The sequence below is a fragment of the Ilyonectria robusta genome (assembly GCF_021365365.1).
Source record: "Ilyonectria robusta strain PMI_751 chromosome Unknown BGZ61scaffold_14, whole genome shotgun sequence".
Taxonomy (NCBI): Eukaryota; Fungi; Ascomycota; class Sordariomycetes; order Hypocreales; family Nectriaceae; genus Ilyonectria; species Ilyonectria robusta.
In genome coordinates, this window is record NW_025764448.1 from 965,616 (window position 1) to 989,524 (window position 23,909).

Consider the following 23,909-nt stretch of genomic DNA (forward strand, 5'->3'; position numbering starts at 1 on the left):
CTGAGGGTTTCACCGCCACGCGAGGTGGTGGTGATGAATTGGTTGCACCAAAAGTCAAGGAATCCTTGTTGCATGTTGGCTAATATTGGGGAAGCATTCGGATAAAAAGCTCCTCATATGGGGTGTGTTATTTACTGCTAAAATTTGCGGCTGATCCAGAGGAGCATCGGGGGTTGTCCTCGTAATGATTGGTATGAAATGTTTTTAGAATGAGTGGTGAAGTCATCACAGATCTTGTCACCTTGTCATCCTGTCTGTCATCCTGCCTGTCATCCTGTCCACAGGCCTGCAAGGAGATCTACCCTATACTTCCAAGGGCTATCAGATCTGCCCGCCCACTCCCGCGGTGCCCGGGTGACGGACTTCCCAATCGGGCTAAGATGATTCGTTAATTCCCGACCCACATGGGGTCCGGAGACGAACGAGAGCAGAGAACAGGACAGACAAGACGCGGGTTCGGGAGGGTGTCGTGCGTTGTGTGCGCGTCGTGTGTGGTCTGCCTGCGGTGGTCTACCTACTGGGTCGATCCGTTCTCGCAATGGATGGTTGTAGTGGGCGTAGGCTGTAAGTAGGGGGGGACGTCCCGACTCCCGCTGTGGGAATGGAAGTGCCCCCGTCACAGCTCACTGAAACCTGGGCCACGGCACGCCAGCCAGCCAGCCCCGTCCGCGTGGAGCCGTCGAGTGGCGTGGAAGCGTGGAAGCGTGGAGACGGATAGCGGCAAGACGCCCCCGGGGTATTGTACCTCGCTCCGTGCCAGGTAGCGTACGTACCTGTACTCGATTGGTGTGAGGGAGGTACTGTACCTGGCCCGCGTCCGGCCGTCGGTACTTTGTCCTCCCAATCGATCCATCCATCGCAGGGCTGGGTCTGTAGACAGCGTCAAGAGTGGGCGCACACACACTCGTCCTCGCTCGCGGCTGGAGTGAGGGACTGACCCGGCCGGCTGTTTGCAAGTTGGCGCACACCTCGTGCCTGGGCTGGCTCTTCACAAACCATCCACCATATCCAGGGCCCCGAGGCAGGACCCGAACGGGACCCAATCCTCCAATCCTCCAATTCCTAGAATCGCTGGAACCATCTCCCGCCCCGATTCCGCTGGGCCCCAGCCATCATCACCAGAACTGCCCCCTCCGCCCGCCGTCCGTCCCCCGTTTCCCATCCGCGTGCCGCTTCTTCCTTCTCCTTCTCCCCAACGCCTCCACGCATACACGCGGCGCATCACCATCACAAGTCACATCCCGGATTCTCAAACCGGGGTTTCCACCTCTATTGCCCCCCCGTCACCATCCTCTAATCCTCCTCCCCGTGCCTCGCTCCTCCACTAACTAGACATCGTTGACGTGTCTCACCAACACTCACTCAACCCTCAACCCGCAACCTGCAACCCGCAATCCCCGGCTCTCAACCGCCAATTCCCTACCTCCAATTCCGAGCCACGCTTCCGCTGGACCACTCCAAACCATCCCCATAACCGTTCTCTTCTCCCCCTCAACTCCCCCTCAACTCAACGTTTCCATTGACTCTTTTGACCCACTCACTCTCTCTACCCATCGAAACTGCCCGAGCTCTCTGGTCAAATCGCCGCAGCGCGACCCCACAACGCCATAGATCAGTCCTCGTCGCTCGCGTCGACAGATCCCCATCGATCCGCTGCCGCCGCCGCTCGCTGCATCCTCGCACACGACCTCCTGCGACCTTGGCTGTGAATCGACCGACACTCGATTCGACTCGCGTGCGCATCGCGACTCCCGACGCCGCGCGCATCGTTTTCTTCCCCCCACCTCCGAATACCCTCGCCGCGTCGTCGCACTCGTGCACATGGGTCCTCAGTCCTAATACCTCTGTCGCCGACACATCCCCTTCCTCCCCTCCCTGCTCTTGTCTAGAGTTTCTGGCTGCCCAGTCTGCCTCAAGCGCTAGGTATTCAGCATGGACAACAACGGCTACCGCTCCTCGGTGCTGCAGCGGCCGCACAGAGGAGACGATGGCGGCGATGACGACCGAGACCCTCGCGGTCGTAGCCACAGCCACCACCACCACCACCACCATCGCAACGGGCGCGATGCGATGGGCGGCGTAGAGGCGTCTCGCTCCGAAGCTGTCGCTGCGGGTGGTGCGACGTCGCCGTCGAGATCGTCGGTCGCTGCGCATGCGACTGCGACTGCGACTGCGACGGGGTCTGGGACTGCGACCGCGAATGCGCACCGGCACTCCACCTTCAGCCTGCGCTCCCCCAAGCAACAGCAGTCCGAGTTCCGGCCGCCTCCCTTTTCCTCCCCCAACCATAGCCACAACCACAACCACAACCACAACAGCAGCAACCCGAGCAGCCACGCCCATCAATCCCCGCCTCGCCCGGCCTTGCCAAATCCCTACATGCCCTCGTCCACCACGGGCTCAGCTGGCGGCCCCATCGCTCCTCCTTCCCTGCCGCCCCCCGCGGCCCTGAGCGGCCCGTCGACTGCTGGAACCCCGAGCCATCACCATCACCATCATCAATCGCATCATCATCACCACCATCCGGCCGCCGCTGCTCCGCCTCTCCCAGCATCTCCGCTGCACCCGCCGGTCGGCTACTACTCTCCCGCGACGGCCGACGCCCATCACGCGCGCGAAAAGCCTGCCTCGCGCGGCTTCTACGATCCTACAACCGACACCACCAAGGAACGCCGGGTTTCTGACGCGGCCGGCGCCTCTTCGTGGCACAACGCGCCCCCAGCCGGAACCCCCAAGGTACGTAAAGGGGAAAGCAATTCACTTTTTCTTCTTCTTTGTTCATCGCTGCGTGCTATTTTGACTCTCATTTCTGCGTGCGGCTCCGTCGGCCATGACCCGTTGCGCCTGGTCTCGGTTGGTCTTGGCTCGAGACCCTTGGCCCATTCATTCATTCACTGCACATTGCCTCGCCCTAGCCAGGAGCCAGACGCCAAAACGCCAAACGCCAGATTTGCTTGTGCTGGCCTCAACTCCCCCATCACGTTCCCCATCGCCTCCTTCCTGCTCCCAACTCAATCAATGGCTGCACCATCCCGCACCCCATTTTTTCTTCCCGTTCCATTCTTCATCACCACCACCCCCATCCTCTCTTCCTCATCTCCGAGCCCATCTCCGTCTCCTTGCATCCTCCTCCCCAACTAACCATCACCTCGCCCGATTGCTGACCTGAATTTTTTTCTGCACCACCAGGCCCGTGAGCCTTACAACTATTCCCAGCCGGCTGACCAGCACGCCCCCCCTTACTACAACGGCGCCTACACGTCGCCTCGTGCACCGTCCTCATTCAATCGGCCCCGTAGCCCGCTGGCCCATCCGCATCCCAACCCGTCCGCTGGATCCAACAGCCCCCCGGGGCGACAGCCTCGCATGGCCTCTCCGAGCTTGAGACATGGTGCACCGCCCAGCATGACCTCAAATACCAACGGGGCATCCGCCCTTCCGCCTCTGGCCAAGTCTGACCTGGCCGCTCCCTCGCCCCCCAAGCCGGCTCCTGCATCAACGAGCGTACGCCATCTCCAATACCCCTTTGATGATGCATCCAAGCTAACATCCTGCAAGACTCCTAGCCGAGCCGACCCCATGTCATTTTCCAACATCCTCTCCAGCTCTGAACCCGCCCCTAAGCCTCGGGAACCTACCCCAGTGGCCGAGGAACGCGAACCCGAGCCTGCAAAGGTGCCCGAGCGAGAACCCGAGCGAGAACCTAAACGAGAGCCTAAGCGCGAGCATAAGCGTGAGCTCAAGCGAGAACTCAAACGGGAGCCTAAGCGAGACTCCGAAAAGCCTTCTGAGAAGGAGCTTGATCGCGATAATGATACCGAAGTCGAGAGAGATGTAGAGACGGAGCCTGAGCCCATTCCCGTCAGAGGCCGACAACCCGTCACTAAGAAGAGGGGCGGTCGCAAGTCCACCAAGGGGCGCGCATCTGACATTCGGGACGCTGCCACCCCCAAGAGCGGACGAAGGTCATCAATCAAGAAGGAGTCTCCCACCCCACGCCTTCCTGCTAAGCGACAGGCAAACGGCCAGCCGAAGCAGAAGACATGGTCCACCGAAATGGAAAAGAAGATCCAGAATGCCGAGGCGCAAATTGATAGCAATGCCACCTCACTTGACGCGGACGAGTTTGACGAGCAACAGTACATGGAACGAGCCCAGAAGCGCCGACGCGTCATGGCCGACTTGGACAAGGAGCAGGGTCGTGTTCGTCGAGACACCTATGCCACCACGGCTAGTAAGAAGCTTGTGACGCACTCGGAACTCGGCAAGCGGCGATACGATGACGTCTTTTACGACGAGGCTCTCCATGAGGTCCGCGAGCAGGAGCTATATGCCGAGAAGGAACGCAAGAAGGACATGCAGCGCAAGCGTCGTCGCGAGAAGTCCATGGCCGTCACCATGGAGCAGAAGGAGGCCGCTCTCGCCCGGGCAGAGGCTGCCGAGGATGAGACTGAACGCCAGAAGCATCTCCGTGACGCCGAACGGGCCAGCAAGAAGGCTCAACAGACCAAGCTCATCCTGCAAAAGGGCATCAAAGGCCCTGCGCGAAATTTGGAGCTCAACCTGGAGGGTGGTATGATGTCTTCCTTCCAGGCTTCCGACATCGAGTCTGGCGCCGGTGGCGGTGGTGGTGGCGGCGGCGGCGCTGGCAGCGCTACTGGCGGTACTGGGACTGGTCGCAAGGGTAAGGGCCGCGGTGGACCACGTCCTAAGAAGTCAAAGGAGCAGAAACAGGCCGAGAAGGACTCCGCGGAAGCCGCCCAAGCTGCTCTCGACGCTGGCGAGGAGCTTCCCAGCAAGGAAGAGACCCGCGTACGCATCAAGATCAAGAAGTCCAAGGGTGGCGACCCCGACACCGAAAAGGACAAGGAACCCAAGGAGCCCAAGGAAAAGGACAAGGACAAGCAGAAAGAAAAGGTCGATGATATCCCGGAGAACGAGAAGAGATTCTTGTCCAAGGGTTACAACCAGATCTACGACCAGATTTGGCGAGACATGGCCCGCAAGGATGTTAACAAGACGTTCAAGCTGGCTGTCGACTCGTACGCCACCAAGTCTTCCAACCTCAAGAAAACCGCTATCCTGGCATCCAAGGAGGCCAAGCGGTGGCAGCTGCGTACCAACAAGGGCACCAAGGATCTTCAGGCTCGTGCCAAGCGAGTCATGCGTGATATGATGGGCTTCTGGAAGCGCAACGAGCGTGAGGAACGCGACCTCCGAAAGGCGGCCGAGAAGCAGGAGATTGAGAATGCTCGAAAGGAGGAGGCTGACCGTGAAGCCGCTCGCCAGAAGAGAAAGCTCAACTTCCTCATCTCCCAGACCGAGCTCTACTCCCATTTCATTGGCAAGAAAATCAAGACAGACGAGGTGGAGCGAAGTACCGATAACCCCGATGTCGCCAAGGATCCCCACCAGATCAACCAACAGAAGCTGGATGTTCAAGAACCCACCGCAGTCGGCAGCAAGGTCACCAACTTTGAAAACCTCACCTTTGAAGAAGAGGACGAGGAGAATTTGCAGGCCGCTGCCATCGCCAATGCTCAGAACGCCATCGCCGACGCCCGCAAGAAGGCCCGTAAATTCAACAATGAGGATGACGACATGGATGAGGAGGGCGAGATGAACTTCCAGAACCCGACCGGTCTGGGCGACGTCGAGGTTGAACAGCCTAAGCTGATCAACACCCAACTCAAGGAGTACCAGCTCAAGGGTCTCAACTGGCTCGTCAACTTGTACGAACAGGGCATCAACGGTATTCTGGCCGACGAAATGGGTCTCGGAAAGACGGTTCAGTCCATCTCAGTCATGGCTTACCTTGCTGAGAAGCACGATATCTGGGGTCCTTTCCTGGTCGTTGCCCCAGCTTCCACTTTGCACAACTGGCAGCAGGAAATCGCCAAGTTCGTCCCCGAGTTCAAGATCCTTCCGTACTGGGGCAGTGCTGGAGACCGTAAGGTTCTCCGAAAGTTTTGGGACCGCAAACACACCACGTACCGAAAGGATGCTGCTTTTCACGTCTGCGTAACCTCATACCAGCTCGTCGTCTCAGACGTTGCCTACTTCCAGAAGATGAGGTGGCAGTACATGATTCTGGACGAGGCGCAAGCCATCAAGAGCTCGCAGAGTTCTCGTTGGAAGTGCCTGCTCGGCTTCCACTGCCGAAACAGGCTGCTGCTCACTGGTACGCCCATCCAAAACAACATGCAGGAACTTTGGGCATTGCTCCATTTCATTATGCCGTCCCTGTTCGACTCTCACGACGAGTTCAGCGAATGGTTCTCCAAGGACATTGAGTCACACGCGCAGAGTAATACCAAGCTCAACGAAGATCAGCTGAAGCGTCTCCACATGATTCTCAAGCCCTTCATGCTTCGTCGTGTGAAGAAGCATGTGCAGAAGGAGCTGGGTGACAAGATTGAGAAGGACATCTTCTGCGATCTCACATACCGACAGAGGGCCTACTACAGCAACTTGCGGAACCAGATTAACATCATGGATCTCGTCGAGAAGGCGACTATGGGAGACGAACAGGATTCGGGTACTTTGATGAACCTGGTGATGCAATTCCGAAAGGTGTGCAACCATCCCGACCTATTCGAGCGCGCCGAGGTGACCTCGCCATTTGCCTTCACCTACTTTGCCGAGACGGCCTCGTTCGCCCGTGAGGGCTCCAACATTCCCGTGGGCTACTCAAGCCGTAGCCTTATCGAATATGAGCTGCCCCGTCTTGTGTGGAGGGAGGGTGGCCGTTTATGGAAGGCAAGCCGCGATAACCAAAAGGCCGGGTGGCGAAATAAGGCGCTGAACCACATGATGAACATTTGGACACCGGAAAATGTCAAGGATGGCACCGAAGGCTCCAAGGCATTCTCCTGGCTTCGATTCGCGGACACAACGCCTGGCGAGGTCTACGAGGCCACGCACCAGAGTCTCATTGTTCGGGCAGCGAAGGAGCTGCAGAGGACTGACCGACTTGGCTACCTGAACGTGGCATACAGCGAACCCGAGGACAAGAACTTTACGCCGGCGCATGCTCTCTTCCAGATCCGAGCTCGACAGAACCGGGTGCCAGTCGCCAACATGACCAGCGAGGGCATCCTGAAGCGGCTGATGAATGTTGCCGAGGCACAGTATGACGACTCGGGCATCGGCCGTTTGGAGCCAGCTGGCAGGCCTCGTGCTTCTGCCCCTCCAATCGATATTTTGTGCAACAGTCGAAGTTCCGGAATCGAGCGCGAAGAGATCCTGTTCAACGTCCCCATTCGCCGGATGCTCTATGGCCCAACGATCTGGGATGAGAAGGCTCTGGTCGAGAAGAAGATTCCCCTGGAGCTGTACCCCACGAGAAAGTTGCTGCCTAAGCCCGATCACGAGAAGAAGCGCTTTACAAACATCGCTGTTCCCTCTATGCGCCGATTTGTTACTGACAGCGGCAAACTGGCTGAACTGGATGGCTTGCTCTTCAAGCTCAAGAACGAGGGCCATCGTGTTCTGTTGTACTTCCAGATGACTCGCATGATTGACATGATGGAGGAGTACCTGACGTACCGCAACTACAAGTACTGCCGTCTGGATGGATCTACCAAGCTGGAGGATCGACGTGACACGGTCCACGACTTCCAGACCCGCCCTGAGATTTTTATTTTCTTGTTGTCGACTCGTGCTGGTGGTCTCGGTATCAATTTGACGTCCGCCGACACCGTCATCTTCTACGACTCGGATTGGAACCCGACTATTGATTCCCAGGCCATGGACCGAGCCCATCGACTGGGTCAGACCAGGCAGGTTACAGTGTATCGTCTCATCACTCGCGGCACGATTGAGGAGCGTATCCGGAAGCGAGCCTTGCAGAAGGAGGAGGTGCAGCGTGTCGTCATTACTGGTGGCGGTTCGAGCGTTGACTTCTCTGGCCGTCGGGCTCCTGAAAACCGCAACCGCGATATTGCCATGTGGTTGGCGGATGATGATCAGGCTGCCATGATTGAGCAGCGAGAGAAGGAGATGCTCGAGTCGGGCGAATTCGAGAAGCAAGCAAAGAAGAAGGGTGGCAAGCGTAAGAAGGCCGAGAACCCGGCTAGTTTGGACGAGATGTATCATGAAGGTAAGCAGAGAACATGCTCGATTCCCGAGACATGTGCTAACGAATCGACAGGAGAGGGCAACTTTGACGATGGCTCCAAGCAAGCGCTTTCAGGAACGGCCACACCTGCCACGCCGGCTGAGAGTGACACCAAGGGCAAGAAGGGCAGAGGAAAGGGGTCAAGCAAGAGGGCCAAAACGGCCAAGCAACGACTCGCCATTGCTGATGGCATGGTGTAGACATGGACTCGCAATTAGCGCCGAGTCGCAGGGCGCGTGTAATAACAAACACAAGGATGGGGCTGCACGGGATAATCAGCGGAGTGAAGGATATCATTTGTAACTTGATGTGTTTTGACGTATTGGAGGGTCTGGTCTGGGCTCTATGCTGCAGCCTTGGACGGGAGTTGCTAGACAAGGACATCTTAAAAGCCAAAAAGAAGACCGAAGGGAACCGGCATTCCATGGTTTTGATGGGAGTGTACTTATATTGATAGACAAACGATGATTATATCGCATTACATGACTATCATTTGACGCATTGACTGTTCATCTGCGAGACTGAGACAAGGACCATCACAGTTCTCTTTGTTGACCGTGGACGACATCCTGATCAGCCTTGAGAGCGGCGAGCCCTCCATAGTGTCAAGTCTGCTCGCTTTTCGTCAATCCGGTATGGTGTAATGGCTAACATTTCGCGCTCTCATTACTGAGAGATTCAACTTGATCCGCGGAGCTCAGGGTTCGATTCCCTGTACCGGAGTTGCCATTACTTCCCTTTTTGCCGTTTGTTGGTCTGAATAGTGGATTCTTTCGGTAGATTTTTCGTGGTGTTGTGGGTTGGTGGGCGAGGTGGGCCGTGCGGGTCGAGAAGGCGAAGGGTAACGAGACGAGAGGAAGGGGGAGAGAAGAGAGAGAGGGAGGAGGAAATGGATGGATGGAAGGGTTTTAGTGACGCATGTATGTGTATTCCTACTTTTGTCTTTTTCTTGGCTGATTAATTAAGCTGCCTGGATAATACTCGGACTGCGTGTATAGATACTGAAGCATCCATGATAAACCACTGGAATTGCAGTTTAACACCACTACACCCCATGACCCTTCACTCTCTTACCCCCCACTGAATGGATCATCTTCAATCCCGACTCTAATAGTGGCAATCTTGAGCTCCCACGACAAGCAACTGGCCAATCACAATCCGGTATGGTGTAATGGCTAACATTTCGCGCTCTCATAACTTGAGAGATTCATCTGATCCGCGGAGCTCAGGGTTCGATTCCCTGTACCGGAGTAAATCTTCCTTTTTGTCCCTCTTGGACACTGGGAGGTGATTTCTTTTTGTTTGGCGATTCTTGTGCTGTGTAGTGGGTACGAGTGTGCGTGTATGATGGATGTGTTGTTTGTGGTTGAAGGGGAAGGGCGATGGAGTTGAGTGGGGTGGTAGTGCTTTATTTATTTGAGTAGGGAGAATGAGTCGAAGAATAAAGAGCCGCTCGTGTCCAGTCGAGACCGCAGGCTTGTTTCCACCGAAGTAGTCCAGGGTAATGCGGATGAGGGAAGTCAGAAACGACGCGGCAGCATGCGTTTAGAAACCATCCGCCTTCTTTTGCACTTGCAAGTTGAAGATGTCATGCAATGACCAACTGGCTCATCGCCTTGTGTACGCGCTGATGCAGTAGCGTAGGCGGCGGCATTAGGACACCGGGAGTATAGCGGATGCTTCACTTAAAGCAAGTCTCTAAGCGTCTTGTATCGATCTCATTCAACAGGAAGAGACTGCGCTTCAAAGGCCTCTGTAATTCACCTGCCCCCCAACAAGTCGGTACTTGTAGGCTGCCCCACTAGAAAAACTCAAACCAATATCGGCTGGTGTGCAACCTCTTCTCACAACACTCGTCGTGAAAACCTCTACAACAACCGGCAAAAAGATAGAGTTGAAGATCAAAAAGAAACTCCGGTACAGGGAATCGAACCCTGAGCTCCGCGGATCAGATGAATCTCTCAGTGATGAGAGCGCGAAATGTTAGCCATTACACCATACCGGATGGGATGGTATTTGTTGAAGAGTCGATTTGTTATCGGGGGCTAAGAAAATGGCGCATCGGGAATACTGGGGAACTGGCGGGGCACGGCGCGGGTGGCGATATGCCTGGATGCTGAGGGAAGGGCGATTAGCCGGAGAAGCGTGTGAAAAAAGGAATCGGAGTTGGGGGTTGTGCCCTGGATTAATATAATGTAATCTCGGTTTCTGGCGGCGGGTTGAGTTTGGGTGTTGTTCACAGGGGAATTCCTGTGAACAACTTAATCGACACGATGGACATACCTGACATTATGTTAGCACGCCGAGTTCTCATTTAGGTTTTAGGACAAATAACTGCAAAAAAAGAATACCTGATCAATGTTGCGTAGACCTCTTAGGCTCACTTTCCCGTCTGCTGGGTGTCTACGAACACCGCGGCGTCACCACCAAGAAGAAACAAAAATAGTGAAATCGCGAGAAACATCAAAAAGAAAGGCAACTCCGGTACAGGGAATCGAACCCTGAGCTCCGCGGATCAAGATGATCTCTCAAGTTATGAGAGCGCGAAATGTTAGCCATTACACCATACCGGATAATGGTGGTTGTTGAAGTCCGGCGCTGCTAAAGATGCCTAAGCAAATGGGACAGCGCGGTTTTGGTGGGCAGTCGCCAGGGCGCGCGGGGTTCGAGCCGCGGGTGCGCTGGGGCGCTGCGCTGAATGAAGGGCAACTGAACACGCCGGGAATGCGCTTTGGGCAGATTTACCGAGTCTTGGAGCTGTAGAGCACCTAATTGAGCCTATTTAAGAGTGTTTTACTTGCGCGCGAGTTTCTCGGGCGGCTGGCGGTGAGGTCAAGCTCGCAGGTTCGGAGCTCTGAGGGAGCCAGGACGGAGGTGCTGGCCACGTACCAGGAAGTCGTCTGCGTCGTCGAGGAGTTCTCAAAGGAACGGGAAAAGATACAGCAAAAAGGTAACGGTTGACTCCTCTAATCTTCAAAGGGCGTGTCGTTGTTCGGTCGCAGAGTCGCCATCTCGGCACTGCTGATGTTATGACGACTGGCTGCCTACGGGTGACTGGCCTCTATGCAAAAGACAGGTTGGCTTCTGTCGAGAAGAATAGAGGGGCAAAAAGAAAGATTCACTCCGGTACAGGGAATCGAACCCTGAGCTCCGCGGATCAAATTGATCTCTCAGTGGTGAGAGCGCGAAATGTTAGCCATTACACCATACCGGATTGTGATTGGCTGTTGATGGAAACTCAATTTGGAAACCAAGTCAAGAAGACCGCTGAATCATTGCAACGTTTCGGAGCGCTGATTCAGTGGTGAATGTGAAAGTGCTGCAAGCCAAACCCGGACTTGACAACCTTTGGCCTAGTTCACCCTCCCAGGACACACATGAACTTCGTCTGAATTGCGGTGACTTGGACGAACTCGACTGTTGCCGGCTGTAACCTTCGGTTACTGCTCATCGAGTTGACGTTGAATGGACAGTTTGGGACGAAAGGGGATATCGGGATTCAGTGGCTTAAACATCATGATCAGAACGTAGATCAATGTACTCCGAGAATGCTCTTGTTCCATTACCTCGGAACAGTGGGAGTGACGCCTCTCTGCTCTGGCCATGCCGGCCCCGAGATTGATGCGAACATGGATAGGACCACAGAGCTCTAAGCTCAACCCTTTGGATCGAGGCAACCCATTGAGAGCGGGTTCTGTAGGTTTGGATCCTTTTCCTCCTCGAGACCCCGGTTACCCCGCAATGCAAGTTCACACCGGTCATGGGACGAACTATGATATGATATTCCCTGATTTGAACCTCTCATTCTTGCCGACGGGCCGAGTTACCGTCTATAAGTGTAGAAGAAATTCCCTGAAAGTTAGCAGCTGGAATTCTTTAGCATTAGATCAGCAAGTGTCCGTCATATTGTTATCCGCCTTGACGTGTTTCGCTCCGACGTGTTTCCTCGCACACCTTCCCCGAACTCCACATCAATTAGTTGCCTTAATCTACATATTTGAAGTACATACCCACACATCTATCGCCATGTCAGTCTACCGCAACGCTCTCGCCGTCATCGGGGCAGGCGGCTTAGGACTTGCCATTGCTAGGCGCCTCGGCCCCGGCCAGCGTGTGGTGCTAGCTGACTACTCGCAAAAGGCACTCGATACGGCTGCAGAGTCGCTGCGAGATCATGGCCACGAGGTTGAGACCCGAATTGTCGATGTGTCAAGCTATGAATCAGTCACTGAGTTGGCCAAATTCGCCGCTGCCACTGGCCAGCTCAACACGGTCGTCAACGCTGCTGGTATCTCTCTTAATATGGGTACCGCCAAGCGGGTCTATGAAATCGATTTACTGGGAACGGCCAATGTCCTCGACGCTTTTATCGAAGTCATGGCTCCAGGCTCTTCGCTCATAACCATCTCTAGTTTGGCGGGGCACATGGCTGGCCCAGCTGTGTCTCCAGACTTGGAAATGCACTTGGCAACCGCCCCAACAGACAAACTGCTGAGCCACCCAGATATCAAGCTTGACGGGGACTCAGGCCTGGCATACGGTATCGCCAAAAAGGGAAATATAGTTCGAGTTCAGGCCGCGGCCGTCGCTGGCAAGACGAACGGAATCAGAGTCAACTCAGTTAGTTCAGGTGTCACCGCCACGGCAATGATCCGCCACGAGTTGCAGACGCAAGCGGGAGCTACGATCCGGGCCATGGTTGAATCATCTCTCATTCCGAGGGCAGGAACTTCAGATGATGTTGCCAACGTTGTGGCTTTTCTCGCAAGCCCTGACGCATGCTTCATAGATGGCACTGATATTCTTGTTGATGGAGGGGGTTTGGCCTCGCAGCGGTTTACAGCTGCGGCAGGGAGTTCTTGAAGCCAGTGATATAATGTATACATGCCATTGCGGAAGTCGCAGACCACTCGGCCGACATATTACTGATAGTAAGCCGATGATCAATAGAGATCCTAGCCATTGTCTCCTCAGAGCCAACGAACCCAACACCATAGTTTAGTATATCTGCAGGGAAGTGTCCGCAGAGCGCTAAAATAAAGTCCTCCCCAGTTACACCGGGCGGCAACGTCCCTGTAAGCGTAACTTGTGCAGCAGGAGGAACCTGGAACCAACTCTTACCAGTCGCCGAAACGGCAGAAGCATCCGATCTCACCAGGGCAACCCGACCCTATGGCTCCATACATATTGCTATGGCTATCTCAGCCAACGCGCAATGTTCCTGGCCCAACGAACAGCTCTTCAATCTAATGAGATTTGCACAAGCCGAACGCGGGATTTATAGGGGCGCTTGCCATGGCTTGGTGACCGATCGCATAACCGGCGGGGAAAAAAGCTACACCGTGTTCCTTGGCAAATGCTTTGATCAACTCGTATTTACGGAAATTGGATTCGTTCTTGGATTGAACTTGGTGATCGAAGGCGTATACGAGCTGTGCTGGGTCCTTGATTCGTGTAGCGTTCATCGAGCTGGAATAGCCAATCAAATAGTCGTAAAAACAACTGATTCGGAGTCACGCATGAACTTCTGGGAAATCGCCCAAGTGTTATCGTGGCTGAGACACCTATGAGGTTGTATTTGAACGTAGTCGCCAGTTCGAGCGAGCGTACTGTCGGGTAGACTAACAGCATGGCGTTATGATCTTCTCTGTGAGGGTTGGTGGAGTTTTGCTCTCGGAAGGGCTGTTGCCAACGGTGGGAATTCCCGTCACTTTGTTAGATAACACCGTTGCTGGGTTGATAGTTGTAGTGTTCAGCGAGCGACGAGGGGGATGCTGGTTGCATTGCTGGTGGCATTGCATGCAGACGGTATGTTGACTGCAGAGGCGTCGACTAGACGGGCGGCCGCGATCTGAGAATGTTAGTTTTGTCTTGCCGGACAATTATTTGGATAAGTATGGGGAATCACTCGCTGCTCTATACGGCACCTCGTGCCAAAGGAACAGAGCGGGACTCTGGGACTGATCGATCTCGTTTCAAGTGGTTCCTAGGCTGTGACTCTTTCTTCTTCTCCTTAGACTTTCCCCTAGACCTATGCCAGAATCTAACTGCCTCTACACAAAGACTGTCAGTTCTGGCTAGTGGCTTAACTCGTGCTGTGGATATCTGGTTGCTCTCACGAGTTCGGATTACTACCTATTGGGCAGCGCGGTCCGTACTCTGCAGATCGTCGCCCGCCAGGAATACTCTCTCTGAACACCTCGTCGGGGATCGCGTCGCAACCAATTTCGATTTTGTTGGGAGAGTTACGTCAGGGTCTGACCATTTGCGACTGCTCATGTAACAAACTATCATACTTGAGCCCGCGGTGTGCGTCTGAGGGTGCCCTCCACGAGTCGGCGCAAGTATGCGTGGGTGCCTCGACTCCACCTACCGCTCGCATCGTCCTCAACGACACCAATGGCGGAGGGTTTTGTCAAGGCAAGGTACACAAGGTACATTATCGGCTCTGCATTGGGGAGCGTTCCATTTTGCTGGCTGTCTCGACAGGTTTCGGCGGAATTGCCACGTAGAGCTGACAGGTCTCGCTCACTAATAGACTTGGCGGCCTGATACCATCAAAGAAGTGGCAAAAATACATGACGACTACATGCTTCTTGGACGGCACCGCGACACATAGTAAGGCAGTGTCATTACGATGGCCTGCCTCTAACCCGAAGAAGAGATGCCCGAGAATTTGTCCAAAATATAATACGCGTGGCGTACATATGTGTGACCTGTTACTTACTGATAACGACGTGGGTTTGTACCGATACGGAGGATACGAAGACTAATACGAAAAACGAGTCGCCAGGGGTGCTTCAGCGACGGGATTGATGGCGCCAACTCACGGAGTCATTAGGAAGAGTAGCTCTACGAAAATGCTTGTAGAGGTGGCCAACGAATAAGTCTTACCGAAGGTGAATGTTGAAGGGATTATCCGGTTGGGGCAAGTCTTAGTGTGTGATCGTGATGGTAGTTGGCTTCGTAACTAGAATAGTGCCAGCTACACTAACCCAAGTCTCCTCCAGCCCCAAGCATGTTTACTGCTTGACTTGGCAGAATAAACTTTCTCCCCATTAACGCCATCATACGTGTCCTTGAGACATTGTTGCCTGCTGCCTAAGTTAGGTGTTGACGTTAGTGTCCCGAATATAGTCAAGCAGTGACGTTGAGCTACTCGGGAGGTGTAAAATATTCGTCATCCCGCGCAGATGGATCTTGCCCCCTGCCCTCTCGGTAATGCTCTGACACGACTCAGGCTTTGATATGTTCCCAAGCCCGAGTTGGCTTGGGTATTGGCCTCTGAAGGATTCTCGGGCATGTATTAGTGGGCCCTGGCCTGATGAGCAGAGCTCGCTTACATACGAAATTGATAGGTAGTGCAATGTTGAGCAGATGGCGTCTCTCTAAGAGGTCTAGTTTCTGTGTCAATACGTCGTATGCCCGCCAATAAGGCTGTTTTTGACTTAAATTGGACAGTTTGAAGTTGGATCACCTCGTGGCTGCGCCCCTCATTACGCAGTAGTCGCAGGGGTGGGCCTGTCGATTCGGACACCCGCGGGCGCCGCGGACACCCGCAGGCGCCGAGGCGGGAGCTCAGTATATAGATCCATCTGTCCGCGGATACACAATACAGCAGTTTAATATCAACTTGATTATTCACTTGATTAATTGTACCTTTGCAACTTTGCAAACTCCTTTTTTTCACACACTGTGTTGAAGAGCCCGCCACAGGTAGTCTCAATGGCAAAGCAAGCATCAACCCCCAGCCCAAAGGCACAGATCATTCGACGATTGGGCCCATTGTAAGCATCCCACTTTCCTTCGATCGAAATATTTAGCTGATCGTGGCCCGTGTAGCGAATGCTTTCAATCAGCAATGTTCACACTGGACCTGTACTGTGGCACTTCTGTGATATGCCGTTATGGCATTCCTGAAAACCTCAGAGACCGTAGCCTCCACAAAAAGCTAGTGGAATTCTTCGAAAATGCGGTTGCAGATACCATTCTTCAGCACCCTCTTCTTCAAGTTGGACTCACCGACCGGGACACGAAACAACCAGCCTGGGTTCAACTTGATCACATCGATCTAAGCAAGCACATTCAGTGGAGAGTTGTCGACGAGTCAGAAAAATATGACGCCATTTTCGAGAAAACTCTACAAGAACAGCTCGATACCAAGTACGAGAGTCCCGAAACTCGACCTAGCTGGCGAATCATCGTCTCCAGACTGGATGCCGAGTTGCTGGAGGTGATGTTTGTTTGGAGCCATCTTATCACAGACGGTACGGGCGGCAAGATCTTTCACGAAACTCTATTCCAATCTCTCAAAACAGTAAGAGATGAGACTAGCGAATCGACATGTGTCAACCACCTGGTCAAGCCAACCGCAACCCCGCAGAACCTCCCTCCGCCCCAGGACACCATTTGCAACTTCACCATTTCTCCGATCTATGCAGTATTCCTGCTCTGGAACCAATTCAAGCCCAAAATGTTTACTCCGGCATTGGCTCCTCACAAACTTCGGGCGCCAATTCACTTGACTCCGACAGGAACCCAGTCGAGGAGGTTATGCATTGACAACGCCACTCTGCAGAACGTGCTTGTTGCCTGCCGCGCGCACAAAACCACATTGACTGGTTTACTCCATGGAATATGTCTAGTTTCGCTCGTCAGTCTGCTCAAAGATGAAACACCGGCAACACTCTATAGCGAGACGCCCCTCAACCTGCGCCGGTTCATTCCCTCAGGTCCGCCAGGTTATCCTGAGTTTGAGCCCAGTAAGACGATAGGAAACTACGTCTCCAAGATGGACCACGTATATGACCAAGTACTGGTAACAAAAGTTCGAGACTTGGCTCGAGGCGGCTCTACTGAATCCGAGCAGATTGCTGCTCTCGAGGATGTGATGTGGTCCGTTTCCACAACTGTGCGAGAAGAACTCCAAGGAAAGTTGGATTTGAATTTGAAGAATGAGCTTTGTGGCTTGATGAAGTTGGTGGGAGACTACCGAGACTATTTCAAGGGCCAGATGACGAAGCCGAGACATGCTTCCTGGCTTGTCTCGAATTTGGGCGTCATCGACGGAGGACTGCCCAGCGCCGCGAGCCTGGACAAGCAACACGATTGGACTGTGGAGAGGGCGTACTTCGCTCTCGGCGCTAATACTATGGGAACGACCCTTACCATCAGTCCTTTGGCTGTGAAGAATGGCCCATTGATGATTGGGGTCAGCTGGCAGAATGAAATCGTCGATGCCAGTCTCGGAGAAGGGGCGATTGCTGGCCTTGAGACTTGGCTGAACCATATTGGATCCAAGAATTAGAACGTCGTTTCTACGAGGATAGAAGAAACTTGACTCTAGTCATCCATGGCACCATCAGAGACTACAATTAGAGTTGATGGAACACACGACAATACACAACGCGAGTTCGATCTATAGACAGGAACTGGGAGGGACGGATAATTAATACAGAGCATAGATATAGTACTGTGATGGAATAATTTATTCAATGGGAACCTTATCTCTGATCGCCTTGCGAACTTTTAGAGCACCCGGTCAAGAGGTAAGCTAGATAGTCAACACGTCTTACACAGTGTCGCACAACCGACTTGGCGTCTGGGCTAGTTGAGGGATTATTTCGACTCGTTTTCCATCAACAAGCGTAATTGGTTTAGTGGTAAAATTCTCCGTTGCCATTCGAGCAGCGTCGGGGAGCCCTGGGTTCGATTCCCAGATTACGCAATGACTCTTTCTTTTGGCGGTTGGTTGCTCGGTGTTCTTTTTGCCCTTCTTGTTGACTTTGCCATTTACATGTCCGACCAACAGAGTACAGCCACGCGCCCGGATCAAGTCACGAGCCTGGGCCTGTTCCACAGTTAGTGTATGTGGGTAGAATAGAGGATTTTATTAGTTGAGGAGTAATCGGTTACGATAAATTAATACATATCGTGTTGGGTATATTACAGGGTAGGTTGCCGAGGATGGTATTAGCAGGGCGGCGATATTGTCTGTAACAGCCTGAGGACAGAGGACCGGAAATAGACAATTAATCGATTGCAACTGAATAGAACAGAAATGTGTTCTTGGAAATAATTGACAATCCGACCCTGGCAATAACTCTTAGTAGCTCCAGGGGAAACAAAAAGAATTCTGTCTCTGTGCTCCATTCCTTCCTCCGTGTGTCTTATTTATTCTCTTTATTGCCTACTACATCCCTGCTAGCTGCAGACTAGCTAGCTTAACAACTACTTTGTCCCGTTTCAGTATCGGCTCGCTTGTTTTACACCAGCAGTTTCTGCTTCACGCCCCGCTTCATCACACCCTCCAGCCCCACACCGCCGTGAAAACGTAGATATCCCTCATCACGATCCAAATTTTCAACAACAAATCAGCGTAATTGGTTTAGTGGTAAAATTCTCCGTTGCCATTCGAGCAACGTCGGGGAGCCCTGGGTTCGATTCCCAGATTACGCAGTACGACCAGGTCCTCCAGTGGACGGTTCCTTTTTGTCGGTTGCGTCGATTATTCAAGTCCGAGCGAGGTATGCCAAACCAGACAGCGAGTACGTTAACTGAGTATTACACAACCCGAGTGTCTACCGTCCCATTACGAAGTGTACAAGAGGTAAGGTCTCACCTTGGGTAGATCTTCCTTAGTTGCGTGCACTATTTACGCGGAACTAATATGTTTACTCTATTTTGGGATTACATCTTTCGATCGATTGAGGGCACAAGGTTGAATTCAAAGGCCGTGGATTATGGTGACATGGCCTAAATGAATGAGCTGTTAAGCTGGGTTAAATAGCCTTGCTTCTCCATCTCGGCAAAGGTTATGGCTAACGCAAGTTTAATAGGAAGGTTAAGATCAACTAGGGAGTGGAAGTCAATCCATCCCAAACGTCCAGAGCCCATACTCCCAACCCTTCTGGAAGCGGTGGTGTAGGACAAAGGACATTATTATACGAGCTGGTACGCAGCTAGAAGAGACAGGGTATAGCATAGAGGGAAGAAGGCACAGGTATACATATTTCGATTTCTTTCTCTTTAGAGAGACCTTTAGAAGCTAGTCTTAGATTCAGCTTGTCAGTTATTACCCTGCAGTCACTTCATTATTGCCTTCTGTAACATTTCCATTCCCAGTCCTCCACACCAGCATTCCATAAGCTGTTACAGACACTATCCATATTTTGCCGACATTATTCTCCGCAGCCTGCCTGTTGGAGTACCTAATGAAATACTTTCCTATCAATTGAGCCAACCCTCGAGACGGGGCGATCCCAATTGTATTATCTAACTAAGCCTCTGGCCGATATTGCTTGAATTCCACGAGTCGCAATTTCACGTATGCAGCTTAGAGGAGGTTGTCGATTCGGGTGTTAGTCAACGACACTTTCCGCTGCTAAAGGAGTAATGATTTCATCTGACATTAATCCACCAAGGCAGCACCATTCTTCAGCATCTTTACAGAAAAAGGAAACGAATCCGTGTCTTCCCCATAGCAGTAATAGCTTCTTTTGTTGCATGCTTCTAATAAAGTCTCTTCCCAACTGCCTTTAATACATACTGCTACAAGTAGCAATAAGCAGTATCTCTTTTAATTATTGCTTCGTATTACACTTTCCCTTTAGCGAAGCGATTCATCCAGCCATCGGACGACAGGACAAAAAGAGAGTTCTCCATATTCTCTCCCCGGGAGACAGAGGAACAAAAAGAGAGGTTCATTGCGTAATCTGGGAATCGAACCCAGGGCTCCCCGACGCTGCTCAGATGGCAACGGAGAATTTTACCACTAAACCAATTACGCTGTGTGGTAGTTGTGAGGTTATCCCCACTTGATGGACGGACGGGATGCTGAGTCGCCTCAAGGCGGACGGGGAAACGCCAGCACAGGGCAAAAGAAGACCAAAAAGTAACGACCTCTTGAATCTCGTTTCTCATTGAGTATATTGCGTGATCTGGGAATCGAACCCAGGGCTCCCCGACGTTGCTCGAATGGCAACGGAGAATTTTACCACTAAACCAATCACGCTGTATTGGAGGTTGTCACCATTTGATGGACGGGTGGGATGCTGAATCTCCTCAAGGGGTGAGCGAGGAGCGGAAGATGGGCAAAAATAGAGCAAAATAACCGCAAAAAAGGAAAATTGAGTGCGTAATCTGGGAATCGAACCCAGGGCTCCCCGACGCTGCTCGAATGGCAACGGAGAATTTTACCACTAAACCAATTACGCTTTGATGGAAGTCGGGAAGATATTGGGATAGATACAGTCCCAGGCTTCTGTTCAAATTTTAATCCGGCCTTCTGTATCTTCTTCCGCTTTTGGAGTTGTCAAATATACACTGGTTCATTTCATGTCTGTTTATGTAATTCCTCTGAAGTCTGGTAGTCCTCCGTATGCTGTGCCTGGTGGGATACACGTCCAATTGGGTGGAGTAAATATTGTGCCGTTTGGCACACAAGATCTTTGCCATGGTTTTGGCGACACCGCTTCTCTGAACCTGAGATTTGACTCAAATATCATGTCACTTTAATCAATGACAATTAGTTCCCTGGATGAAATCCTGACCCTACTTATTTCAACAGGAAATATATCCGTAGACGCTGCTTTGGCAGGCATGTTACGAAAATATGGAAGAAGTATATTCATCTTCGATCTTGTAATGTGACCGATAAAACCTCTTTCATGAGCCGATGAACACACTTATTTCTTTCAAATGTTTGCAAGTAGAGCAAAGATTAAAAGACCATCATTCTTCTGGCAAATCCTGGACACATTACCCTTGAATGCTGAGGAAGGTAGCAGCAGCCGTAAATTGACCAGCGGGATTGATATGGCATCTCCTTTGGCATCGATACGCGGATACGGCTTTGAGTTCATCGGATTCCCGGGCCCATGTGAGTACCGGAAGTGTCAGTATCCTGGATCCGCTGAATTAGGTTGGGAATAAGTGAATAGAGCTGATGTCCCTTGTCGGGGTTCGGGCTAATGGCCATGAGCCGGATCCGAGTGATCGACACAGGCCGGAATACATGCAGTTCATATTAAGTATAAGCCGTGGTATTAAGACGGAAATAATTCGTCATTCCCATTCTCACTCCGTCCGAACTCCGAGCTCCGGGTGTCGTCAATCTGAGTCTGAGTGCCGACATGGATTAGCAGTGTGGTTGGCAGGGAACGTCAACGGGCGCACCGTAAGCACTTGGGTCTGTTCAGGGGACCAGCGCCTGAGCCAAGAGTCTAGGCAGCGCTGGCGTTGGTGCTGTCAATGCTGAAAAGTCCGTTGGACTTTTCAAGGCCGCCCAATTACTGCGCTAGACGCTGTGCTTCCAGCGCTGTGCCTCGGCGTGGCGTGCCATTTCTCCACTGGAGCAAGGATTCGGCGCAACTGATGGAGCCGATAATGTTGGGATCTCAACCTCTGCGGACTTCCCACGAGGAACGGATACGTCAGCGTCGATTGTCCATACAACGGACGTGCGGCTCGGCGCTGAAGCCTCCATCAAGCTTTAGCATTGATAAGCGTATAAAGGCCCCACTGCCAGATTAATTCGCGGATTTATTTATATTTATCATGGCGACCCGTCGCATCTTCTCCAGTCTTTTGCTGTTTTTTTGACCGCCGACGCCGGACATCACCACCCACAATGGCCAAGAAAGCACCCTCAATCCCCGGCTTCGTCGCCGTCTCGGACCAGATCCTTGTCCAAGAAACACAGAACGATGCTGAGCGGCCCGCAGACCATCCGGATGCTATCCTCATCTTCGGATGGGGAGATTGCTTGCCCAAGCACGTCGCTAAATACGCCGACGGCTACGCAGAGCTGTTCCCCCACTCAACACAGGTTGTCATCCTGGCGCCCATCTCCAAGGCCTTCTTCACCGACCTGCAACAGCGCTCCGACAGCATGATGCCCGTCCTGAAGGTTCTCGACTCGCTCAAGGCTTCAACCGGCAGGACGCCCACCGTTTTGGCCCACGCCATGTCCAACACCGGCGGCACCAACTACGCATCTACCCTCAATGCGTTTAAGCAAACGTACGAAGAGCCGCTCCCCCACCAGCTCCTGGTTCTGGACTCGACACCGGGAAGTCCCTATATGAACTGGGAGAACCTGAAGCGGTGGTCCAAGGCCATGACTCTGGGCACCGCTGCGTATTTCCCCTGGCCATTTGCCGTAACGCAGTCCATCTGGGGCCTCGTCCTGTGCCTGAACATTGCCTTTGGATGGGCAACAGGTAGGGAAGCGCCGGCGGTGTTCAGCATCAGGGCAATTGACGACGAAACGTTCGAGACCAAGGACGCCAGGCGGCTGTTCCTCTACAGCAAGGAGGACGACTTGATCTTCTGGCACGACATCGAGGCCTACCGTGCTGTGGCAACGCAGAAGGGCTACCAGACTGACGCCGAGATGTTTGAGGGCACCGGCCATGTTGGCCACATGCGCGTGTTCCCGGAAAAGTATTGGAAAGCTATCCAAGATTCATGGGGCCGCGCCATCGCAGCAGAGAAGAAGCCGTGAGCATAATGATAAATTAGATTTGATGACATTTAGCGATGGAAAAGCCCGGTATTACGAGATATCTTAGACTCATTTACTATATATGGGATAGTTTGAAGCAGCGCAACATATATAGAGAACATACGGCAATTGACACACAGCCCTTACCACACATTACCGGAATTCGAAATGTGAAGTCAATACGCTTTTCTAGTACCTGGTGCATAATCCATCGCGCAGAGCCGCTCACCTTCAGCCAATAAAGTGCTGTCGGCTGCAACCCTAAACTTGTGAGGTGTTACATTGACCGCTTGGTAGAATCCCGAACGTACCCGGTCTCGGAGTCGCGTCTGCGACGAGGAAGAGACACAATGACTAGCCACCATCCCCCCAACGTTCAAAACACACAAAGAGACTACGAACCGGAAGTGAAAACTATCCGGAGCTGGATATCTGTGTTACAGTGGTACAGCAAGGTGATCAATATCAAAGTGAGAATTATGAGCATCAAATCCCGCTGGTCCGATTATTCTGATGGAAGGATCAGCACCTCACAGCCATGCATCCGCCACGCAAGCAGCTCATCCAGATGTCGGGTGCTCCAGGTTCCGGGAAGAGTACAATGGCGAACCTTCTGGCGCAGTCGATCGACGCGGTGGTCATCAACCATGACCTCATCAAAGCCTTCTTTCTCGAAAACGACATCTCGTTTGACCAGTCCGCGAAGCTCACGTATAATTTCGATTGGGTACTCGCCGAGGACATGATAAAACAGGGGCGAAGCGTCATCATCGACAGTACCTGCAACTACAACGAGGTGCTGGATCGAGGAACCGCGCTTGCTCGTAAGTACGGCTACGACTACCGGTACATCGAGTGCCGAGTCGACGATATCGACCTTCTGGATCAACGACTGCGCGACCGAGTTCCGCTGCGAAGCCAGCGGACAGCCGTGAGCTGTCCCCCGCCAGATGCCAGTGCTATCCGTCACGACCAAGATCACCACGCGCTCTTTAAGAATTGGATTGAAAATCCTTGCCGTCCATCTGGCGATACCATCGTCGTGAATTCGACTGATAGCCCGGAGGACTGCCTGGCATATATACTGAAGCAGATTAGCCATACAACTGTGGACAAACACGCAACTGGGGTCCCAGCTTTCACGAAAACGGACTGACCGTGAGTCTATAGCAATAAGTCGCTATGAATTCAGGAGCAAGTTCTCATCCGGGGCAGTCTTGAGGAAAGAGCAGAGGCGTAGATGGGTATAATTTCGCATTAATATAAGATAAACAAAAAGCTGTC

The 23,909-nt window shown here is 52.8% G+C and overlaps 8 protein-coding genes and 10 non-coding genes across 18 annotated transcripts; 11 read left to right on the forward strand and 7 right to left on the reverse strand.

Moving 5' to 3' along the window:
• Positions 1-1,003: 1,003 nt before the first annotated feature.
• BGZ61DRAFT_455244 (uncharacterized protein) lies at positions 1,004-2,374 on the reverse strand. The gene has a single exon (XM_046246353.1). The coding sequence runs from the start codon at positions 2,341-2,343 to the stop codon at positions 1,492-1,494; it is 852 nt and encodes a 283-aa protein (XP_046102496.1). The 5' UTR covers positions 2,344-2,374; the 3' UTR covers positions 1,004-1,491.
• BGZ61DRAFT_455245 (SNF2 family N-terminal domain-containing protein) lies at positions 2,238-8,615 on the forward strand. Its single transcript, XM_046246354.1, has 4 exons — positions 2,238-2,736; positions 3,190-3,504; positions 3,559-8,101; positions 8,153-8,615. Exons 1-4 carry the CDS (start codon positions 2,380-2,382, stop codon positions 8,317-8,319), a joined length of 5,382 nt encoding a protein of 1,793 aa, XP_046102497.1. The 5' UTR covers positions 2,238-2,379; the 3' UTR covers positions 8,320-8,615.
• Positions 8,616-8,748: 133 nt separating this feature from the next.
• Positions 8,749-8,842, forward strand: BGZ61DRAFT_t135. Its single transcript has one exon. It is a non-coding gene; the product is annotated as a tRNA-Glu (tRNA).
• Positions 8,843-9,276: 434 nt separating this feature from the next.
• Positions 9,277-9,370, forward strand: BGZ61DRAFT_t136. Its single transcript has one exon. It is a non-coding gene; the product is annotated as a tRNA-Glu (tRNA).
• Positions 9,371-10,031: 661 nt separating this feature from the next.
• Positions 10,032-10,124, reverse strand: BGZ61DRAFT_t146. Its single transcript has one exon. It is a non-coding gene; the product is annotated as a tRNA-Glu (tRNA).
• BGZ61DRAFT_455248 (uncharacterized protein) lies at positions 10,059-10,473 on the forward strand. Its single transcript, XM_046246355.1, has one exon. The coding sequence runs from the start codon at positions 10,072-10,074 to the stop codon at positions 10,237-10,239; it is 168 nt and encodes a 55-aa protein (XP_046102498.1). The 5' UTR covers positions 10,059-10,071; the 3' UTR covers positions 10,240-10,473.
• Positions 10,474-10,598: 125 nt separating this feature from the next.
• BGZ61DRAFT_t145 lies at positions 10,599-10,692 on the reverse strand. Its single transcript has one exon. It is a non-coding gene; the product is annotated as a tRNA-Glu (tRNA).
• Positions 10,693-11,240: 548 nt separating this feature from the next.
• BGZ61DRAFT_t144 lies at positions 11,241-11,333 on the reverse strand. Its single transcript has one exon. It is a non-coding gene; the product is annotated as a tRNA-Glu (tRNA).
• Positions 11,334-12,007: 674 nt separating this feature from the next.
• On the forward strand, positions 12,008-12,982 carry BGZ61DRAFT_423853 (uncharacterized protein; the record flags this gene model as incomplete). Its single annotated transcript, XM_046243578.1, has 1 exon — positions 12,008-12,982. Exon 1 carries the CDS (start codon positions 12,146-12,148, stop codon positions 12,980-12,982), a length of 837 nt encoding a protein of 278 aa, XP_046102499.1. The 5' UTR covers positions 12,008-12,145.
• A 2,768-nt stretch (positions 12,983-15,750) lies between these two features.
• Positions 15,751-17,821, forward strand: BGZ61DRAFT_507452 (alcohol acetyltransferase-domain-containing protein). The gene is made up of 2 exons (XM_046251910.1): positions 15,751-15,906; positions 15,962-17,821. The coding sequence occupies exons 1-2, from the start codon at positions 15,845-15,847 to the stop codon at positions 17,424-17,426; spliced, it is 1,527 nt and encodes a 508-aa protein (XP_046102500.1). The 5' UTR covers positions 15,751-15,844; the 3' UTR covers positions 17,427-17,821.
• BGZ61DRAFT_t137 lies at positions 17,765-17,846 on the forward strand. The gene has a single exon. It is a non-coding gene; the product is annotated as a tRNA-Gly (tRNA).
• A 645-nt stretch (positions 17,847-18,491) lies between these two features.
• BGZ61DRAFT_455252 (uncharacterized protein) lies at positions 18,492-18,749 on the forward strand (the record flags this gene model as incomplete). The annotated part of the gene is made up of 1 exon (XM_046246356.1): positions 18,492-18,749. A coding segment is annotated over one exon (258 nt), but the record flags the coding sequence as incomplete, so codon positions are not given.
• Positions 18,496-18,577, forward strand: BGZ61DRAFT_t138. The gene has a single exon. It is a non-coding gene; the product is annotated as a tRNA-Gly (tRNA).
• A 1,076-nt stretch (positions 18,750-19,825) lies between the features above and the next one.
• Positions 19,826-19,907, reverse strand: BGZ61DRAFT_t143. Its single transcript has one exon. It is a non-coding gene; the product is annotated as a tRNA-Gly (tRNA).
• A 143-nt stretch (positions 19,908-20,050) lies between these two features.
• Positions 20,051-20,132, reverse strand: BGZ61DRAFT_t142. The gene has a single exon. It is a non-coding gene; the product is annotated as a tRNA-Gly (tRNA).
• A 120-nt stretch (positions 20,133-20,252) lies between these two features.
• Positions 20,253-20,334, reverse strand: BGZ61DRAFT_t141. The gene has a single exon. It is a non-coding gene; the product is annotated as a tRNA-Gly (tRNA).
• Positions 20,335-21,533: 1,199 nt separating this feature from the next.
• Positions 21,534-22,776, forward strand: BGZ61DRAFT_455253 (uncharacterized protein). Its single transcript, XM_046246357.1, has one exon. The coding sequence runs from the start codon at positions 21,750-21,752 to the stop codon at positions 22,623-22,625; it is 876 nt and encodes a 291-aa protein (XP_046102502.1). The 5' UTR covers positions 21,534-21,749; the 3' UTR covers positions 22,626-22,776.
• A 170-nt stretch (positions 22,777-22,946) lies between these two features.
• Positions 22,947-23,892, forward strand: BGZ61DRAFT_589972 (uncharacterized protein). The gene is made up of 2 exons (XM_046256606.1): positions 22,947-23,095; positions 23,152-23,892. The coding sequence occupies exons 1-2, from the start codon at positions 22,976-22,978 to the stop codon at positions 23,779-23,781; spliced, it is 750 nt and encodes a 249-aa protein (XP_046102503.1). The 5' UTR covers positions 22,947-22,975; the 3' UTR covers positions 23,782-23,892.
• The last annotated feature ends 17 nt before the right edge of the window (positions 23,893-23,909 follow it).

Bases quoted from the DNA above. Each gene is read 5' to 3' on its own strand.
- BGZ61DRAFT_589972 (XM_046256606.1), top strand. From the start codon at position 22,976: ATGACTAGCCACCATCCCCCCAACGTTCAAAACACACAAAGAGACTAC. The intron at 23,096-23,151 runs GTGAGAATTATG...TGGAAGGATCAG, and splicing joins GCAAGGTGATCAATATCAAA to CACCTCACAGCCATGCATCC.
- BGZ61DRAFT_455244 (XM_046246353.1), bottom strand. From the start codon at position 2,343: ATGGGCGTGGCTGCTCGGGTTGCTGCTGTTGTGGTTGTGGTTGTGGTT.
- BGZ61DRAFT_455253 (XM_046246357.1), top strand. From the start codon at position 21,750: ATGGCCAAGAAAGCACCCTCAATCCCCGGCTTCGTCGCCGTCTCGGAC.
- BGZ61DRAFT_507452 (XM_046251910.1), top strand. From the start codon at position 15,845: ATGGCAAAGCAAGCATCAACCCCCAGCCCAAAGGCACAGATCATTCGA. The intron at 15,907-15,961 runs GTAAGCATCCCA...TGGCCCGTGTAG, and splicing joins ATTCGACGATTGGGCCCATT to CGAATGCTTTCAATCAGCAA.
- BGZ61DRAFT_455248 (XM_046246355.1), top strand. From the start codon at position 10,072: ATGAATCTCTCAGTGATGAGAGCGCGAAATGTTAGCCATTACACCATA.
- BGZ61DRAFT_455245 (XM_046246354.1), top strand. From the start codon at position 2,380: ATGCCCTCGTCCACCACGGGCTCAGCTGGCGGCCCCATCGCTCCTCCT. The intron at 2,737-3,189 runs GTACGTAAAGGG...CTGCACCACCAG, and splicing joins CCCCAGCCGGAACCCCCAAG to GCCCGTGAGCCTTACAACTA. The intron at 8,102-8,152 runs GTAAGCAGAGAA...ACGAATCGACAG, and splicing joins GGACGAGATGTATCATGAAG to GAGAGGGCAACTTTGACGAT.